Source organism: Lontra canadensis, unplaced genomic scaffold (assembly GCF_010015895.1).
Source record: "Lontra canadensis isolate GAN:19392208 unplaced genomic scaffold, GSC_riverotter_1.0 scaffold5, whole genome shotgun sequence".
Taxonomy (NCBI): domain Eukaryota; kingdom Metazoa; phylum Chordata; class Mammalia; order Carnivora; family Mustelidae; genus Lontra; species Lontra canadensis.
This window is the reverse complement of record NW_022630999.1, coordinates 40,744,984-40,766,709: the sequence shown is the minus strand read 5'-3', so window position 1 is coordinate 40,766,709 and position 21,726 is coordinate 40,744,984. Positions and strand designations below refer to the sequence as shown.

Here is a 21,726-nt window from a genome sequence, read left to right as displayed (position 1 = left end):
AAAAGACATATGAGCCTATTTTTTCAGCCATAGTCTAGAGGAATTTGAGGAGCCCTGGTTGATATATATTTTTAGGATGCCAAGTTGAGAATGAATCTGTGTTGAGAAGTGTTAGTTCCTTGATCCCAAGGAGTACTCTAACTGGAGTAAGAACATCAGACACAAGCCCAGTTCTGAAACTTACTAGCTCTATGACTTCGAGTAGTTCACTTAACTTTTGTCATAGAGGCTCAGCTATTTAGGCTTGCTGGTCATAGGTCTCTGTCACAACTACTCAATTCTGCCATTATAGCAAGAACAGAGCCCAGACAACACCTAAATGAATGAACATGATTGCTTTCCAGTAAAACTTAATTTATGGACAGCAAAATTTGAATATCATATAATTTTTGTTCCATTAGTTATTCTTTGATTTTTGTTGTTGTTGTTCGGTTATTGAAAAATACAAGAACTCTTCTGGGCTCACTGGCTATGCTGAAACAGGATTTGGCCTGTGGCTATAGTTTGTGGACTCCTGTTGTGGACTCTGAGATTATAGCTCTAATGTCTAGGGCTCAGTTTCCCCATATGCAAATGAGAAAGCTGTAACTCACAGGGTCATTGGGATAAATAGAGGCATAATTTTTTACTTTGCTTGATAAATTTTAAGGCATATTTGCATAATATGCTGTATGCACTGAGGAGACACAATGCCTGCATTTAAGATCAAGCAGATAGAGCTGCAATGGATAATCTTTGCAGATGCCCCGTAACTGATTGTCTTTGTTTCTCCACCTGTGTAGCATAGAATCCATGTCACTGACTTGAAGGGAGAATTTTGTAGTCTTTAAAAGTAGACTATGTGTGGGATTCCTTCCTTTAGAAAATGCCATTTCTGGTAGTCATCCTTTCCTTGCTTACTTGTGTTGATGACCTAGATAAGATGACTTTTTGCTATCAGAATTCCCATCTTCTACACAGCACATCAAAACAGAAAGATTCAGAAACTGTCTTGACCTGATGAGGATTCTTGATTAGTTACTTTCTTTAGGTCTTGGTTGTGTTGTCTCTGTTATGCTTATGAGAATATGCATGAACATTGAATGTAGGCTGTAATACACTAATTTTGAGTGTATCTATTACATTCTAAATCAAAAGATCAAGGTGGTGAAATTTTTTGGTGACAACCACAACATATCAAAATTATCTGTGAATATTTCCAGCAGGAATTCTAAATCCATTTACGTACAGAGCCAGCCAGATAAGATAAATGTCTTAAGGAGCCTTAGGGTGTGAGACAATTGAAAATGGTAGGTCTAGTGAGAATTGTACTGTGCTGCCCAAGACTCTTAAAAACATTTACTTAAAAATCAGTTTAAAAAGCGTGGGGGACCTGCGTGGCTCCGTTGGTTAAGTGCCTGCCTTTGGCTCAGGTCATGATCTCTAGTACCTAGGATGATGCAGCTCCCAGCTCCTTGCTCAGCAGGGAGCCTGCTTCTCCCTCCAGCCTGCCGCTCCCCCTGCTCGTGTTCTCATTCTCTCTCTCTCTCTCTCTCTCTGTCTTTCTCTCTCTGACAAATAAATAAATAAATCTTTAAAAAAATAAATAAAAATAAAAAGCAAAACCCATAATGAGCAAACAGACCCTAAAACACTATTCTGGCTAAACCCAATAAATTGGTCACTTGAATGTCTTTGTTTCTGTAACCACACAGAGACGGTAAGTGTTGCAAAAGTTATGCAGTCCTGGGGGCCACAAGTCTTGGTTCTAACATTTCCTAGTTGTCAACTTTGGGATTAGATATTTGGTAAAAACATACCTGATGAGGATTAAATAAAATCATCAATTTGAAAATACTTTGGTTAACTATAAATTGCAATGAAAATGTTAGCTGTGTGCCTATATACATAACTGATGGCTGGTAAATGCAGGTCGCCAACAAGGGCTTCCACTATTTGTGGTTTCTTTCATACTGATTTGATTTAATTAGCAGCTAGGCGAGAAGGCACACCTTTTTATTATAAGAACTGTGATTATATTACCAACCTTTTTTCTTTTAACTAGAACTTACTGTTACTGTTGTTTAGACCCCATGTGACAAAGAGCTGGTGCTGGGATAATTCTTTCTCTCCTATTCTCCTATAATCCTTTGTGTTGTCATCCTGTGAAAAAGGTGATATCAGATAATAAACTCTTGGTGAGACTTATTTGTGATATTTGGGAAAATGAATTCAGGAGTTATTAGATAATATGTCATGGGATTTTCCCACCCAGGAACAAAGATTTGGGTAGTTTGGATTTGAGTACTAAGGGTCCTCCTTTGTTAAACAAAAGTAAATAAGTAAATGTAAATCTTATAGTTGGACGTGGTCAGACAGTTAAAATGTTATCTTACCACAGGTTTGTGTTATTGAGAATGTATTAAGTATCTGACTCCAGATACTCAATTTCTTTGAAGCCGGGAATATGAACTGTTTTTGGTTTTGTTTTGTTTTGCCGTAAAAGTTCTCATTTCATTAGGTATGGGAAATCTCATGGCCCTGTCTCTTACTGTGGACTTTGTCCCCGTGTACTAGTACTTTTATTTTAAAAAGGTTATTTCCTACTTGAACTTGATTCTCCTCTGTTTAGCAAAAAAGCTCTCTTGTGTCTGGGAAATCTTAATAAAAGATGTTGTTGTAAGAGCAGGGGAAAATTATCATACTGATTTACTCTTTACAATTTCCTTTTTTCTTTTTTTTCCCTCTAATTTTTTTTTTTTTTAATTACTGGAGTCAGACTTTTTGAATCTCAGGCATTTGATTAATCAAGTCTTTTAAAAATGTTTCATCTTTTGGAATAGTGTTTTCTCTGCAGTCCCTCTACTTGATAATTGCCAAATAAATATTATTTTGGCTTAGGCCTGCAACATTCATCAACACTTCTCCATTTGTTGCATTAAACCCAAAATTCTTTACTTCAGTGTAATGTGGAAGGGAATGATTGGATTTGGGGATAAGCAGGGAGGAGTATAGGAGATAATTAAAATTTGATTCAATTCATTCTTTCCCTGAAATGCATTTAGGCAGAAAACATCATAGTTTCTTTGCTTTTGCTGAACTTCAAGGAATCCTAGGACACCCCTTTCACATTTCCGAGCTGGTTTCTCCAATGACATGGCTTCCTGATAGTCTTTAACAAGTCGTTTGCTGTGATTTCAGCTTGCCATGAAAATATGTGGAAGAATACCAACATAATAATAAAACTAAATTGTTAAATTCAGCATTTATTTAAATTAGATATTACACATTCAATTAAACTTTCTTGCTGAGAAAATTTATGACTTGTGAAAAAATGGATTGAAACTATACATGTATTTCTGTGAATGTTTGGAATGTTAGAGAACTTCTTGACTTACTTGTTAAGTGTTTTAATTTTCTGAATTTCTGGTTGTCAACCAGACATGTTACCTGAAGATTTGCTAAATTTTCGTTAAGAAGTAGGGTCCTCAGTTTGCTAATTGTCTTGTAATATTTACACCAGATATTTGAAAGATTATTAGGCTGCTTCAGCAACCTAACTGGCTTGTAAGAAAATAGACTTTGCGACATTATGGAGCAAAATCTGATTTTTAGTTCATTTGAACCAGGTGTTGGTGGTATAGCTCAATGGTAGAGCATTTGACTGCATTTGAACCAGGTTTTGAGCACAACTGAAGATTACTATTCACTCCTTTAGAGGAAGAGCGAAAATGGAAATGAACTTTGGGGGTCTACAGTGGTGTAAATATCCAGCTGGGAATGTGAATTTTCCATTTAGAAAAGCCTCAGAGGACAGTAACACCTCTTTCCACTACCACTCCTCCTCCCCCAACTATTCCCATCTCACCCCATAAAACCTGGATATTTAAAGAATGCGTGTTACTAAGATTCACTACCAGAGATTAGTCTTTTCATCTTTAGGTGGAACCTTCTTCCCACTTCTCTTTTGGAGATCACCTGGACCTGAGTCTAGTAACCCAGAGGACCTTCTTGTAAGGATGGTTTTGCCAGGTAATGAGAGCCTTGATGTTGGCTTCTTCACTGGCTCATCTTGGATATTTAGAGGTGACAGGCTCAATTAATTATTAACTTCATTTCTAGCTCTGCCTGTTATTTTATCTCCACTGTCAGTCTGCTTTCCTACTGAGGGCTCATCAGGGCATTTGGAAGGGGAAATTGACCTAGAAGTTAACATCCCCCTATCTGGGATATGATGGGATTTTCTTTTCTCTCTTTCCCTACTTTCCATCTTTCTTACTTCCCACCCCACCCCATATCCCTTGGGATTAAGACAATCTCTGGTGAAATAAAGAGCTGGAAACTTGATGATCATAACAGCTCAAAATTCTGGAGATGGTCCTTTGTCTTGGAGATAGTCCACTCTTCAGAAATAGAGATTTAAAGCTTTCTCACAGAAATACACAATGAGAGCCATGTTGTTCGAAACAATGGGCAAAACTTCAAGGTTGGAACAGTGACCTAGTCGGTCCTAGAGAGATAGAAAGACCCAGGACATCATGGGGTTTGAGGAGGTGGGGAGGAGAAGGGACCAGAGAGAATGGATTTCTGAAGTGGATTCTATAAGGGCTGAAGCACACTCCATGGAAGAGGTTCTTTTTGGAACCATGGAAAAGTACCTTGAGTCATTTTCTGGTGTAGGTGTGTGCTCATGATCAGGGAGTTGTAAATTGGTTTCATTTCAGATCATGGACTGCACCTGTACATACTTGCTGACATTACATGTGAAACTCTGAGATTATATACAAATATAGGAAGATTCTAGCTTTGTATGAAACAGTACTTACTGGCAGAATCTGTGTGTTTTGTTTTGGAATGAACACCTGAGTCAGTGTTGTAAAGCTATTAGGAGCCAGAAATTCAATCACTCCCCTCTCCCTGCCTTTTTTTAGTCAGATTTGGAATCTTTGTTTTATAGATAGTCAGGATCCATAACCAGATTATGTACAAGTTACATTTTGTAGAAGACACTTCCCACTGATTTGCAAGAAGCAATTTTCCTTTTGGGAAAAGTCTTTTTTCTGGGAATGAAAGTGTGACAGCTCTGCTTGAATTCTGCCCCACACCAATGTATCTTAAATTGTAGGAACTGAAATAACATTCAGCAGGAATACCGCCTGTGTTAAAATGCATGTTCCTGGGGCCTAAAACCAAAGACCAGAAATTTGAATTCTTGCTGTTTACTCATGCTCAGTAAATTTGAGCCTTTGTTAAGGAGCATTAACCAGGTTTACTCTGTGTTAAATTCTCTCTTCCATTTCTTATCTCCCTTCCATTTGAGGAGATTCATGTGTGTCTATGAACTCTTGCATTATAAAAGTAGTGGTGATTCTCATGTTTGCTGTGATATTTCTGACTTTTATTGTTGTCTCTGGTAGACAGAAGAGTTTCAGGGAGTATTTGTTGAACTGGTCTAATTAAATCAAGAAGTAGTGATGTAGTCAGACTTACGGGAGAGCTAGAGCTGTTTGCCTGAGTCATTCTGTACTAGCCCAGTAAGAATTAAGTCCCAAAGTCTTCCCCAAAGTTAGTGCCTAACTGCTCCCTTTTTGTGGGAAATAGTTTACTTGAAGGGGATGCGTGAAAGAGGAATGGGATACAATTCCTTCTAGCCCATTAAGTACAGGGTAGCTTTCCTTTGCCCATCCTTTATTTTTCCCGACATAATTTTGTGCTGTCCGCACCTCCTTGATACAACAATAACAAAAAAGAGTATATTTTGTTTTGGTCTGAGTTTTGGTCCATCAGGAAAAATCAGTGTTGTCTGTTTTCCCAAGGAGATGTTGTCCCAGGACACTTTTCCCAAAGGACCACAGTGCTGATTCACCCATTCTTTATTTATTTTTATTGCTTTAATTTTATTTCACTTCTCTGCTCGCTAAATGCTAATAAGAGACATGCCATAAAGAAATATAGTCTAGAGGACATGAAAAAACAGACCTCATGGCTGTTTACTCTGCTGGCAATGATTCTACTCTTCCGTACCCCCATTTTCCCCAGTTTGAAGCTTGCCTTCCATGACAGTTTTCTGTCCACAGGTGAGCTGCTTATGGATACAGGTATGGTGCCACCTTGCAATGTGACAAACCTCTGATAAGACAATGATACTATGTTCTTTGACCGTCAGTCTAGCTGCGTGTTTTTCTTTGTCCCATGGTTATCTGGGATATCTAAAAACAGTATTCTGCAAGTGTATAGGTTACCTGATGGCTGATGTCTGAAGGGGAAGTATTCAGGAATTACTCCTAAAGAATCCCCTTTGTTTTGTTTCCTTCCAATACAAAAGTTATGGGATCTATTCAAATCCATCATCTTGAACTTGAGTTTGCTACTGGGGAGACTAGCTGGGTTCTGGACTTTGCGCTGGCGACACTTAATAAACATTTATTTTTTCTTACTAGGAATCCTTACATATCTTCATCAGAGACCACGGGGGTGACACTATTATTAAAGAAAATTGGGGCTTCTTGTAAACATTCTGGAGTGTCCTCAACTTCTTGGAAGGGCTGGGATCCCCGCTCAGCTTCCAGCTGCTGAATTTTCCTTTCCTTTTCCTCTAAAACATCTTCCAGCTGGGTGATCTTCTCAGTCTGAAGGGAAACCTGTGTCGACAACTCCATAATCAGGTTAATTTTTCGATCACCTTCTTCCACAGGCGGGAGACCACCACAGGACTCTTCCCGAGCATTGTCTTCTAGAGCAAAGAAGAAAAAGAAAGTTTGAGCAGTTTTAATTGGATTTCCCAGAACTCAAAAGAGAGGGAAGATGAAAAAGCTTTATTTCTCACGTTCTTAAAAGGGAACACAGATGTTGCGTCATCTGGTCAGATAGACAGAGAATGGAATCTAGATCCGGTAAGGGGAAAGTTTCTGGGTGCTCATGAAAAAAGAACTTGGAAGCCTCCAGAGAGGGAGGAGAATCAGTTTTTGCCAACTCTTTTTTGTACACATTGAACTTTTAATTAACCATGGGAATGAGCACTCCTTGAAAATCCAATCTATAAACAACAGCCATCCCAAGTTTCACAGTATCCTTTTGCCTAAGAATCTTTCACAAGAGTGACTATCAAGTAGAGATATACTTTAAAATTGAATTTTCACTCAACTCGGAAAACAAAAAAAAGTTCTTATTGCCCCTTCTGGAGGTTGTAATGAGAAAAGACTAGTTCCTTAACCCAAGTCAGCTTTACAGTTGGCAGGGTGTAATTTGAGGTGATCCAGGAAAAGCTATTAGCATAGTATGTGCCATTGAGATTCTTTTTTTAAGGTCTGAAGCTTTTTCAGCATCTCTTAATAAAAATTACCAGTATCTCCTAGAGGGAAAAGCTTATCCTTTATAACTTCTGACCCCTCAGATAAGGATAAAAGCCCGAGGAAAGAGGGAGAAGGAGGCTTCAATAAGGAGATAAAATTTTGGTGGCTGACAGTAGGGAAACCTAAAAAAAAAAAAAAAAGAAGAAGTCCCAGTAGACCATCAAAAAATGTAGCTGCTAAAAGCAAACCTCATCCTACTGGGGTTTAGTACGATCACCCTCCTTTACCACTCTCATCCTGGAATTTCCACCATTAAAATCATGTCTCTATGTTACATAAAGTGCAGACATTAGTTGTAAGTAAGGGTTGTCAATTGCTTGGGTGTCATTGTAGGAATAATGGAGCTAATAGCATATGAATGAATGGTATTGACAACCGATTACTGTGGTTAAAGGTCCAACATTTACTCAGTCCTCAGTGAACACAAACCCCACAGCTGCACCCTAGGGAAATCTAACTGCAGGTCCAGGAGACAGATGCCTGCTACTATTGTGTGAAGATGGGGCAGCTTTGCTGTGATGGCCCATGCAGGCAGGGAATCACCCACTTCTCAGCAAATAAAACTCATTTTTGTTTGTTTGTTTTCTAATTTCCCCCGAGGGATCCTGGGATGAAAGCTTGAACACTGACGTGCACAGTGGCCAGGATGCTTTGGGCCTCCCAGAAGTGATGAGAAGGAAGATCAGGATGTTCTTTGCTCTTAGCAATTGTGCTTAGTGATGTCCTACATTTCGAGAATCCGGGGGGGGAAGTTTTTGTTCTGAAGATGGGAAATTTTAACACTAATACTGAAGGAGATGGTAGTTTGCCTGCCTTTCTTTACAAGCTATGAAAAAAATCTCCATATCTCAAAGGAGCATGTAGTTTGTTGTCTGAAATGAGATGTACTGTGAATATAAAATACACATTTGATTTTGAAGGCTTAGTGTGAAAGAAATGTGAACTATCTCATTAGATTTTAAAAATTGGCTATGTGTGAAAACAATATTTTGGATCTGTTGTGTAACATAAGATACATTTTAGGACAATATTCACTCATTCGTTTTTCTTGTTTTAAAAATGTGGCTCCTAGAAAATGGAAAATTTTGTATGTGGCCTGCATTGGTGGCTCTCACTTTTCTGATGGCTGGTCTTGGGCTTGAGTTTCCTTTTGGAGAAGCACTTTCTGAAATCCAGGAAGATGGGTTCCTCATAGGTGGCTCTAGCTAACATGTATGGTTGTTATTTGGGAGGGAGGATTGTTGACTCTCAACCGTTAGCACACAATTCATTTTTCTGTTACTTCCAAATGTGGAGGTATGGAAATCTGGCTTGGGAGAGTGGGTTCTTGTGGGTTGAAGTGAGTTTCCATGGGAGCAGAGAGAAAAGACAGAAAGTGGCAACAAGAGGCAGTGAGAAGATAGAAAGGAAAGGAACAGTGGGCAGGATAGGGAAGGCAGGGCCTTTGTGAGGCTCCGGGATGGAGAAGGGCCTCGGAAGCCTCCCTCCTTGTTGGGCCGGTTTGTCCTCTTTCTCCTTGACCTCTTCTTCCGTTTTTTCTTTCTCCAGTTTTTCCTCTCTTTTCAGGAGGAGTTGTTTCCTACCAATTTACACGACTAAAAAAAGGTGTTTAGTGTCATTACAGAAGGCAAACTGGTCAAAAGTGTTTGTTTTTAAAAGAATGCAATATAGGTGGAATACTTTGTTCATCTCATTCTAGTGATAAAGGGGTAAAAATGCAGCAGGATGGCATTACCTGGGAATTGCTGTTACTAGGTCTACATCTTCTGTCTCTGCCCTCCCAGAGAGAGTAATCGAGAGAGAAGGTAGAGAGAGAATGAGGAAGAGAGACTGGGTGTCTTGGTTAGCTCAGGCTGCCATAACACAATACCAAACTATTGCCAGGGGGCTTGAACAACAGAGATTTATTTTCTCACAATTGTGGAGGCTGATAGTTTGAGATCCAGGTGCAAGCATAGATGGGTTCTGGTGAGAACTCCGCCTAGTTTGCGGAGAGCAACCTTCCCACTGGGTACTCCCATGGCACAGAGAGAGACCACAAGCTCTCTGATGTTTTCTTCTAAGGTCACTCAACTCATGACCCTACCCTTATGGCCTCACTGAAACTTAATCACTCCCAAAGGCACCATCTCCAAATGCTGTTGCATTGGGGTTAGGGATTCAACATATTAATTTCACTGGGGACACAATTCAGACAATAGCACAAGTAAAAGACAATTGGAAAAGGAGAGTTAGCACAAGGGCCTTGATTCTCACTGTATTGTTTTCATGTATTAAATGAAAATGCTGATAGGAAGATAAGTTAAAGTGCATCTACATACCAGCTTTTTTAGATTCCCCATTTAAGTGATACCTTATAGTATTTGTCTTTCTCTGTCTGACATATTTTACCAAGCATAATGTACTTAAAACCTGACCTGATCGAAAAAGAGTGGAGTAGGATTTACTAAGAGATGGGGGATGGGAGAAGGAGGAATTGGAGAGGTATTGGTCAAAGTGTACAAATTTCTAGTTATAAATTCTGAGTAATGTGTAACATAATGATGATAATTAAAAATACTGTACTGCAAATTTGTAAGTTGCTGGGAGAATAGATCTTAAGTGTTTGCTTCACAAAATAGAAATGGTAATTCTGTGATGGGATGGTATTCTTAGCTAACTTTGTGGTGGGATTGTTTTGCAAAATACACGTGCATCTCGTGAATACATGGTACACTTTAAACTTACACCAGATTTTAGGCCAACTATAATCTCAATAAAACTGGGGAGAAAAAAAGATAAAAAGAAGTACATATACCAAGAAGGAAATTTCTCATACAGATATATTTTACTATTTAATGACCTCTTCACACCTACAATGAAAATATTTTTGTTCTGTTTCTAAACATATTACAAATCACAGAAACATTTTAAACTCTTCAATGAAGTGGGGAACTCCAGAATAGGGACTCATATCCTATCTGTAGTGGAAATAGCCAAAGCCACCCCAGTGATTTGTCCAGACTCCACCACTAATCTCTGCCTGATCTGCTGTGCCCCATTCTCCTGGAATCAAGGCTCCCTTACCCAGAAGCCCCTGACAGTTTTATTCATCCCCACATCTCAAACACTGGTGGTCCTTCCTAGATTTTCATTAGCAGCTCGTATAGTCTTGCCAAGGTCACATCTGCCTGAAGCATGGAGGATTCTGTCATCTGACCGGATAATCTCAGGAATGGTTAGCCCCATTCCCAGGGGCTCCAGGAGACACAGAGACAAGAGAAATTCTCCTGTCACAGGGAAGGAGAAAACCTGATTAGCCATAGTCAGGGTATGACATCACAATTGCTACCATTGCAGAGGTTTTTACAAGTACATGCTGTTTTTCATGATTTCCCCTCCTTCTGCTTCAATTTAAAATAGGCGTGAAGCAAGAATGAGAATGATGGCTTAGGGTCATGGTGACAAGGAAATGGGAGGTGGCAGTTGTGCAAGGTTAAAAAGGTTTAGAAAGAAGACAGACAACAGGGGCATTCTTTTGCTCACAGCTGGGGCAGGCTGGGCTCACTTTTTGATGTAGCCTTGAAAGACAAAAGGCCCAGAAAAAATTGTGCCATTTGCCTTAGACCATTTCCAGCTTCTTATTCTTAATAGCATTAAACCCTTCATGCTCTTAGCAAAGTGCTGTATGTTATATCAAAAATACCAGTAACTAAAGAGATAATAGCAGAGGTCATTATAGTTTGAGTAGCTTAGAGACTTAGACTCGGCTTGGAATTTGTATTTGGGACCATCTGATCTCACCTGCACATTACACCTGAACATCCCTATTAATTAGGGAATTCCATCTCCAACATCCCTAACTGATGCTTTTTTAAGTGGCTCTCAGGCATGAGTGTCTTCTCCTGCTCTTCATAGATCAACTGCCAGTAGTAATCAATGAGTAAAATTTGCCTTTTATCGTCAGTGTGGCTTCACGTTGTTAGAGAGATACCCGGTGGGTAGGAAGCTGTGACAGGCAGACTGAAGGAGAGCAGGATACGGCTTGTTGCTAATCAGAGAAAGGACATATGGTGTAATACTAGGTTCAAAGACCTAAATCACGTGGAGACATTGCTTTGTGCATCCGGGAAGTTAGTAATTTTGTGTCCACAGTGATACATTGCTGAAGGGTGACCCAGTGAATGTCTGGGAGGCTTTTTTTAGATTTTCTAAACACTTGTTTCTAAAAAATGGGTGTTTCCCCTTTGGAGCCCTTCACTCATGCCACCAGTGTAAAAATGTTGAATGAACACAGAAATGCTAAGAACCACTGATCTAGTTTCTGCTTCCCATGCCTTTCATGATGGGAAACACACATCTCCCCATGCAGGTCTCCACAGTCATTTTAAAAATTAATTCATTAGTAATTAGTCACTGGGACCCTGCATATAGAGAACGAATGAGATGCGCACTTGGCTCCCACATTCACAGTTCCACGCTTGGGCAGGGGAGAGGCGGTGCGGAGTTGGGCCCCAAAGGACATTCAGGATTTAGCCTAAACAAACATCTGTTCTGCATACTACCTCATCAGTGTTTACTTTTCTCTCTGCTTTTCAAGCTAATGACCAAGACTGCCAAGTGTTTACTCAATAAAAAAGACTCTTCCCGGTGAGGTGATTAAATACCTTATTTCATCAGAGCCACCCAGGATTACTCTTTGGCCTAAAAGACTATGTCAGCTTCCTCCTCTATACAAATGCCCATCACTCTGACTCACCTTCATGTGGTTTTGGAAGCTGTATATATTTCTCAGTAACCACAAGGGAGTCCAGTTTCATCTACTGCCATACTTGGACTTGAAAATTGGCTCATCCTTGTAAATAGCACTCTCTCACTACTTGAACAATAAACAAAACTTCAACAATAACCTTCCTAGTTTTCTGTCCTTCTCTAGACTTTCACAGTTACCCTCCAAGGGTAGTACTTTTCTGCAATAAATGATTTGCTTATTTTGGGGGTTCCTATAGCACAAGTATTTTACTTCTTGAAAGTCAGATTAGGGGACACCTGGGTGGCTCAGTTGGTTGAGCTGCTGCCTTCAGCTCGGTTCATGATCCCAGGGTGCTGGGTTCGAGTCCCACATCGGGCTCCTTGCTCAGCGGGAAGCCTGCTTCTCTCTCTGCCTCTGCTCTGCCTGCTTGTGTTCTCTCTGTCTCTCTGACAAATAAATAAGTAAATAAAATCTTAAAAAAAAAAGAAAGATTACTACTTGAAGTTTTCTCTCTTTGCTCCGTTCAGTGTTTTTATTAATATGGAGACCAGGGTCTCTAGTGACAAACGACTAACTTTGAAGAGTTTTCAGTTACTTTCTATTAATGCTGTGAATGCTTAGAATACATTTGAAGTTGGCACATGTTTGTTGATTTGGAAATGAGAACAGCACTAAAAAAAAAAAAAACAGAGTTAATTGGGGTACCCGTGTGGCTTAGTTGGTTGGGGATCTGGCTCCTGGTTTCAGCTCAGGTCATAATCCTGGGGTTCTGGGATCGAGTGTCGCCTTGGGCTCCAAGCTCAGCAGGAAGTCTGCTTGGTGATTCTCTCTCTCTCCCTCTCCCTCTGTCCCTCACTCCCCTGTGCTCTCTCTCCCTCTCAAATAAATACATATTTTTAAAAGAAGAATAGATTTAACTGGCAAATAAGTTTGGTCAGTTAAAAGAACTGAAATGTCGTTTGATAGATGCTTATAAATTTTCAACATGTATCCAAAAACTTCCCATGTCTTAGTGATGACCACTGTTACGATAGGATTTTATATTAGCAGAAATATCTAAGATGCAGTGGTGGACTGGAGCAAATATATATTTTCACCTAGCTACAGTCCAAGAACCCCACACCTTAGATCCTGAACACATGTGTTTTAGTAAATGCTTTGGAAGGAACAAAATACTTAGTTTAAAACTACAATGGTAGGGATGCAAGACTGATGACATGGGAAGTGCTCTGGAGAGTGAGCAAAGAGCTTATAGAGCACTTAATGAAGAAAACACTCGGGAAAAACAAGGACTGAGAGAGTGTGTAGGAAGCATTTATTGCTTCAAGTTTTGGCGCCTCCCACAGATGTTGGGCCCATGCCAGTCCCCAGAACCAGCATGAGGGGTCTGGCTGATGTGGATGCTTTGAGGACTTGTACAGTGTTTGAGGACCAGGTAGGATGAAGAACACTCACCTCCAGCTGTCAGCATTGCTCTTGTGGCTGTAAGATGCTCTCACTGGGAGACATGTTGAAGAAGTAAATGGATTAAGGGAACTGCAAATCCCTACCCTCCTTCCTTTGTTGACTTAGAGGCATAAATGCACATGATGCCCATGTTTTGTGTTTATTGAAATGGTTAATTCTCTCTTGCCCAGCACAGGTACTGTAGTTGAAGGACTGCAATAGCTTCATGTCTGGTCCTATTGCTTCTGTGACCTGCCCTTTCAGTTTGGTTTCAGCTCTATACAAAGAGGTCTCATTCAATTTTACGTTGGTCTTGACAGTCTTTTGTCTAAAATCTTCTGATGATTTTTCATCTCATGTAGACTAAAAACTCACCTTCTAACATACTATGTGATCTGGCCCCCCTTTACCTCACAAACACATGTATTCTTTCTTTCCTTATTCCTAACAGGCTAGGCATGTTTCTACCTCAGGGCCTTTACATTTGCTACTTCTTCTGCCTGGATAATTGCAGCTTGGATGCATACATGGCTAGTTCCCTCAGTTCCTCAGGTCTCTCTTCTCCAAAGTCACCTTCACCCAGTGAAGTCTCCCTCAGATGTCTTGCCTACAATTTCAATGCAGTCCCCACTCCTGGACAAGTCAGATTCTTGTTCCCTGCTTTTTTTTTTTTTTTTTTTTTCCGAAATGTTATGTCTGACAATTCATTTTTGTCTTCTTGGTAGTCTCTTTCTACCCCCACTAGAATGAATACTCCTTGAGGGCAGAAATATTTGACTGTTTTGTTCACTACTATGTCTTCTCTATCTAAAGCAATGCCTGGCACATGTCTTAAGTCATTTGTTAAGTGACTAAATGGATGAAAGTTAAGTGCATATATGATCCAAAACCATGGTAGCAATGCACCAGTCTGAAGGTTTCCCTTGGTGCATAGTTCCCAGATTTCCTCCCCAGGCACATATTTTATTCACAGAAAGCTTTTCACTACTGCATCTCCACACCCTCACATCCCAGAAAATAAACTGTCATGATTGTAGAACATTGTACTTAACACTTGTGAATTTAAGTTTTGGTTAAATGGGAAAATGGAAAAGTTAGAATAACTCTCTTCCGGATCTGTGACTTAGATTCTATGAGCTATAAAAATGGTTCTCCACACTGGCACTTGGGGAGTTTCATCAGTATGGAGAATCCAAGGTGTCACTGCTGAAAGTCTGCTTGAGTGAATCTAGGAGGGTGTCTGGGAATCTATAGTTTTACAGAGTGCCCTAGGTGCTTCTGATGATTGGCCAAGTTTTGGCAGTTGAATTTCTGCTGACCTGTAATAAGCATGGGGAGCTAAATTTCTGGCTAAATCCTAAAAGGTAGGCCAGAAATCTTCCAGGCATGCCTCTTCTTGACAAGGCTGCAGTACGCATAGCAGACGAGAAATCACATCTATTATATTCTTAGTGCCTCTCCCTTGTTACCTGACATGGCTCTGCCTGTGAATATTACCACTGACTGAATGTATCCATGGTCTTACCCTCCCTCCCTCCACAATTAGCTTAAATCTCCGCAACAACTTGCCAGGTCTAACTTGGCTGAATCATCTCCAGAATCCCAAGAAAATGATGAGTTTGAAGGTTTGTTTTTGCTTTTGTTTCTGTTTCTCAGTTGGTGGATGGATCTATTTCTTCACAAGCTAGTCTGGAAAGGAAAAGAGGTGTCTTTCAAAAGAGAGATGATGCCTTGAGGGCAAGCACAGTGATTCCCTGGCTTCCATAACTGCCACCATCACATAGGGAGCAAGTGAATCCCCTTCAGCAGATCTGAATCCAGGATTTTCTCTCTGGAGCTTCCTGAAGCCAATTGATCTGTCCCCAAAAGACTGATATGAATATTATATTAGAAGATGTGTGAATACCTTGGTACTAGGTTGGGAGGTGGGAGAGATTTGTTTGTGTGGAGGAGCAAATGAGGACATCTCAAAGATGGTGCCACAAAATGAATATAGGCTGGTCCATGATGGGAGAGGGGGGAAAGCAACCAGTGGCCAGACACTAGGTGGGGGCCTAGTGCAGTGCTGCATCCCACCTTCTATCTTCACCAGGTGAGGGTAAAACAATGTAGGTTAACTTAGTCCTGCTCCCTTTCAGGGAAGGGTGTCTTCCTACCCTCTCAGGGTCTTAGATCTTATCAAATTGTTCTACAGAAAGAGGTCTTCAGCAAGATTGGGAAACAACACAAACACTGTTAGCATCACAATGCACATGAGTTATGCCTAGAGGAAATCATTCTAAGGGGAAGAAATGTTTTTTATTGTAATCTCTTCTACATTTCCCAGTGAGCAGGACCTGAAGTCCCCTCCTATAATTCTGGTTCCATTGAAGAGAAGAGTGGTTCAAGCACAATGACTGATGCCTGGTCAGAGGCCTAAAGGTGAAAATGGACTCTGGTAGGGAAAAAGGAAATTCATAGGAGGGAGATACATAGGAGACTGAGAAAAGAAGAAAAAGAAGAGATATTTCTATGCTTATTGGCGGTGGAATCAGTATGAACTCAAAGGCAATTGGAGAAATAAAAATAAAGATGATTTTATATTATTTGGACTGCATGTTGTACTAGAGTGTACAACTCTCCTGCTCTTCTTGATGCACAGGGGTTATATGAGGCCAAGTCTATAGAATGAAGAATACCAATTTGGTTGTTTGCATTAATTTTCAGTTATTTGTTACAATTTCTGATGTTGCATGGCTTTGAGAATTTATACGATGCTGTAGTAAGAACAGTATTGGCAGTGTTATTCTTTGACAGGGGCAATGAAAATTAATGTGTTTTTTTTTTAGTGGAGAAAGGTAAGATAAATAATTCTTCATCTTTGTGGATTAGGGATTTGCTTGTATCAGCTAGGCAGAAGAATGGGTTTTGTGGAGAAGAGTGCAAGTTATTTTGATTGAGTTGACTTGACAGTGCTATTAAATGTCCCTGACAACAGGACGCTTGGATGCGGTCATTTGGAGTGACATGGCAGCTATACCTCACCACATATGCGTTCTTCTCTTCCTTAAGTCTTATCCTATCCCTCAACTTCTTCCTTTTGCTTAGCTTAGTGATGGTATCACGGAATTTTACCAGCCTCCTGGATTCAGTGCTAGGTCTAGACTCAGCGCTTCTTGGATGAAGATAAGAAATATATGCAGAAGATATAATAAATTGCAAAAAAAAAAAAAAAAAAAAAAACCCACTATTGTGACAAAGACTCTTTTCCTAACCAAACTTTACTTAGGCTCCTCTGAACTCATCTTTCAACCTTGTCTCCAGGTGCCCACTTGCCGAGAGAAGTCTGTTCAATCACTTTTTGAGAGTCCCCACCCTTAGAATCTGATCATTCTCCAGATCTGATGAAATTCCTTGTCCTCTACCACACCCCAGGTGACATCTGGTCACGCTGGCTTGCCTCCCCACTTACTCATCCCCCACCAATAAACCGCACACACAGCCCCTACTATAAATCCCCACTTTTCCTTGTCATAATGTAGAGTGGAGCCACCCTCTCTTTCCTACTGTGTTAGTCTGGATACTAATTGCCATCAGTAGCCCTTAATAAAGTCTTCCTCACTGTTTGCCCGGGTGTTACTATTGTTGTTTTCTTAAAAATAGCAGCTGAAGGGTCATAGAGAATTTATTCGGATTGTTGATATATTTCACCCTGGAATCCTAAAAATGATAAAATCAACTGCACCTAGTACTGTCCAAGTTCAGTTTTCACATCATGCAGAACAGTTGTCCAGGTGGTGAACACTCCTTCTTTTGATAATGACATTGCTGAGATTAATTACTGAGATTTTTAATTATGTAAAACATTAAGCAGAGGATGCTCTTCTGGCTCCATCCATTATTTTCAACAAGCTTCTCAGAGTACTTTAGAAAGAGAGAGGTAGGGTAGGCAAAATAATGCCCTTCCCCAAAGATGTCCACAAAGTTATCCAGAATAATGGGCCCCCAAAGATGTCCCCAGACCTCTGAATATGTTTCTGAAGATCTTACACTGCTGCCTTTGAAGATGGAGAAAGGAACCACAAGGCAAGAAAAATATGTGGCCTGTAGAAGCTGGAAAAGTAAAGAAACAGATTCTACCCTAAAGCTGCCTTGTGGCAACAAGGAACATAGTCTGTTGATGCCTTGATTTTAACATGGTGACACCTGTTTTAGACTTTCGGTCTTCAGAACTTTAAGATAATAAATCTGTGCTGTTTTAAGCTGCTAAATTTGTGGTAATGTGTTATAGCAGTAATGGGAAGCAAATATAGAAGGGAAAACTAAGGAACATCTGAGTAATGAGGAAAATCTATAGGATTCCCAGAAAGCTCATTTATGTGCAAAGTCAGCAATGGACTTGGATTTCAGCTTAGGTTTCCAGACATCCAGAGAGGTCTGGATTCCAGAACCTCCTGCATCCTCCGAATCTCATGCCTTTGTTATTCTCCATTCCTTATAAGTATTAACCTTTCCCCTGACTCCAACTCATTAGCATGTAGTCCTCCGATGCCATCTTAAGAAGGAAATAAACCCTGGGGCATGTGAGAGGCTCAGTCCGTTAAGCATCTGCCTTTGGCTTAGGTCACGATCCCAGGGTCCAGGGATTGAGCCCCACCACGGCTCCATGCTCAGTGGGAAGACTGCTTCTCCCTCTCCCTCTGCCTGCTATTCTGCCTGCTTGTGCTTTCTCTCTCTCTCTCAAGTAAATAAATGAATAAATAAATCTTTTTTAAAAAAGGAAATAAAACCCTTTTACTACTTAATGCCACTTCAGCTTTTGCTCTGTAACTGTTCTCCCCTTTACTATCAGATCTCTTGGAAGAGTTGACTATACTCTGATTCTCTTTCTCCTTGTGAACGTAGCACACTCTAGCTTTTGTTTTCCATTACATTATTCAACTTCACCTTGCTGAACTTACTGATGTCACTAAATCCATTGGACTTAATGTTCATCCTGTAGGGCCTCTGAACATTTGCGGTTGTTGACAGCCTCCCATAAGACACTCTTTCCCTGACTTCTGTAATATGACACTGTTTTCCTACAAACTTTCTGACTACTCCTTTGGTCACATTTTGTGGGCTCCTGACCTCAGAGTAATTACTGCATGGAGATCCTTTAAACTCCTGGTCTTAAGCTTTCTCCTTTCTCTCTATAGGTCTTTCCTGTGGCCTTGGTTGCATTCTGTTTGTATGAATGATGCTCCAGTTTACAGCCTAGGTGAGACCTGAGCCCTGGACCTGGGACCCCCTCCTTTGAGATCTCTCACGAACGTCTAAGATACAATACATCCTAAACTGAACTCATTATCTAACCTCTAAAACTGAGTTCCTTTCAGTATTCCCTAGCTGAGTAAAGTGGCATCACCATGCCTCCCCTTGCTAAAGTCAGAAAGCTGAGCATTATTTTAGGTTTCTCCTTTACTTTCATGCTCTTCCATTTCTCTTGTCCCTAAGTGCTGTTGGTTCAAACATCTATATAACTCTTAACTTTGTCTAATTGTCTCCATACCTATTAGATCAGGCTATGTATTCCTGTAATATCTTTCAACTTGTAATGCTCATTCAAAAACTAAGTTCTTAATCTCCATGGGGTACTATTTTATCAAGGACTTTCCCAAACTCCATTATTTCTTCCTCAGTTTTAGTCACTTGATGGAACTATAATAGATGGCCATAAGGAACTAACGGTTGGTGGGACCTACTTTTCAGATGACACAAATGGGCTTTATAGTGACACACCTGAGGATTTAGACATTTATTGTTGGAATCTCCAAGATTTAGTTCAGAAGAGACCAAGAGAAATGTGTGTTTTAGAGAAGAAGCCCTGAAGTTCCTTTAAGTACATGAGAGGCAACAGCAGAGTTGAAGTGGGTAGGAGATATCAAATCGCACCCTTGAGAAGAATAGCTCACAGAAACAAGGATTGCTTCTTAGTGTCACCTCCTATACAAGTCTAACTTCATTTTTATTAGCTTTCTTTTAATGTTATGCAACTTGCTATTTGTTTACATTTCACGCTAAGAAGACAACAGTAAGAAATGGACTCGGGAAGGGTGAATGCCAGGGATGTCTGTGCTAACTGAAATCAGCAGCTTAAATATGTTCTGTTCTTGACAACAGCCTATGGAACATGGTTCTTTCAATTCGTCCTCCCAGTGGAATGACATTCCAGTTTTATCAGATTTATTTTATATTTTTGAAATTTCAAGATGTAATTTCATCTTAAAATTTCAAAAGATAATTCAGAAGTGATGGAGAAATTCCTCATGAGGGAATTCAAACAAGCTTTTCTTTATTTAGTAAATCTGATATTTGGTACAAATGTTAATTTTCATTGATGTTTTCCCCATTAATTAACCTCCTTTATCATGTAATTTATATGTCTTCAGAACATTATCAAAGCTAATGGCAAAGGAGTTATTTTCAGGGTGGGCTTAAATTGAAGGCACCATAGAGAAACACAAAAATGTATCTAGGAGACTACTGAAATTCTTAGAAATATGCTTCTCATACTGGAAAGCTTTGTGGTATACTTTGGATGCATTGTATATTTGTGTTTGAAAAATAATATTTATAAGTTTTAGAGCTATCAAAGAACTCCCACAACTATAATTTCACTTCTTCCTCTTTCTATGCAACTCCCCTCCATCCTTGTAAGATAGGAGGAAAGAGAGAGAAAGAGGAAGTGGGAAAAGAAATAAACATTTCCATGGCACCTACTGTGTTACTTTACTGAGAACTAGTTCAGTTTTTTCTGAGCTAAAAAAATGCTAACATAATAGGAATCTTAGGAACTGGCAGCTAGATTACCATTAAGACTTGTGGGCATTTGTTCTGACTACTTTCCAAGATGACCCTCCCAGTGTCTTTTGGTTTGAACCACCTGGATAAACAAGCTTAGAGACACTTTAATCTTCAGCAGGATAAGTTCTCATTTTGTTTCTGGCTTAAGGTACATCATTTAATTATTATTTAAATTAGTTAATTTTCATCTGCCTTATAAATTATTTGGTTACCTCTTTTCTTCACATTACTTAAACTGAACGTTTAAGTGATGATAATGATAAAGTATACCTAAAATTGTGAAAGTATCTGCTACATTTTTAAGACTCAGATTGGGTTTAATCAATTAAGATTATTTTTGCTTGGAGACAGCCTCAAAGAATTAATATTGTCTATGAATACAGGTGGTACTCAAGCTATGATGGCTCAACTTAATGATTTTTCAGTTTTATGATGGTGTAAAAGTGATATACATTCAGTAGAAACCATACTTCAGATTCTGAATTTTGATCTTTTTCAGGGCTAGTGATATAAGGTATGATACTCTTTCTTGATGTTCGGTAAGTAGCAATGAGTCCCAGTCCCAGTCAGCCACATGATCTTGAGAATAAGTAATTGATATACTTGCAAACCTTCTTTACCCATACAGCCATTCTGTTTTGTAGTTTCAGTACAGTGTTCAATATGTTCATGAGATAGTTCCATACTTTATTATAAAGTAGTCCTTGTGTTAGATGATATTTCTCAGTTGTAGGATAGTGTGTTCTGAGCACATTTATACTCATCTAGGCTAAACTACTATGGCTGTTCTGTAGGTTAGGTATATTAGATACATTCCTGATTAACAATTTTTTTAATTCACTATGGGTTTATCAGAACATAATCTCATTATAAGTCAAGGAAGGTCTGTACATTAGTCAGGATTATTTCAACTCCAAATAAGAGAACATGTGGCTATTGCCAGCCTAAACAATGGGAAGTTTAATATTGCACCTAAGGTAGAGTCTGGGGAATTCCAGGGACAGCTCATGTTGTGACTCAAGGAAGCCAGGTTGGATTCCCTTATTTCTCTCTCCTATTTGCAAGGTAGCTATATTCTTCACAGAATGTTATCTAAATGTTGGAAGAGAAAAGAAAGTCTTGTCTCCACCCAGCCTTTTTAAAGAAAGTTTTTTAATTAAAAAACATTTTTATTATATTTAGTTAACCACCATACAGTGCATCATTAGTTCTCAGTGTAGTGTTCAATGACTCAATAACTGCATATAACACCCAGTGCTCATCATAACACATGCCGTCTTTAATACCCATCACCCAGCTACCCCATCTCTCCACCCCACTCCCCTCTAAAATCTTCAGTTTGTTTCCCAGAGTCCATAGTCTCTCATGGGTTGTCTCCCTCTCTGATTCTCC

General features: G+C 39.6%; 1 protein-coding gene across 3 annotated transcripts in view; it reads right to left on the bottom strand.

Moving 5' to 3' along the window:
- Positions 1-5,846: 5,846 nt before the first annotated feature.
- Positions 5,847-21,726, bottom strand: part of CCDC192 (coiled-coil domain containing 192) — a 195,129-nt gene continuing 179,249 nt past the window's right edge. For 2 of the 3 annotated variants that reach the window (XM_032851965.1, XM_032851967.1), the window contains exon 7: positions 5,847-6,712. In XM_032851965.1, the coding sequence (XP_032707856.1) occupies positions 6,426-6,712 (287 nt within the window). In that variant the 3' untranslated portion in view covers positions 5,847-6,425. The remainder of the gene's footprint in view (positions 6,713-21,726) is intronic. The other variant, XM_032851966.1, reaches the window with a different exon arrangement.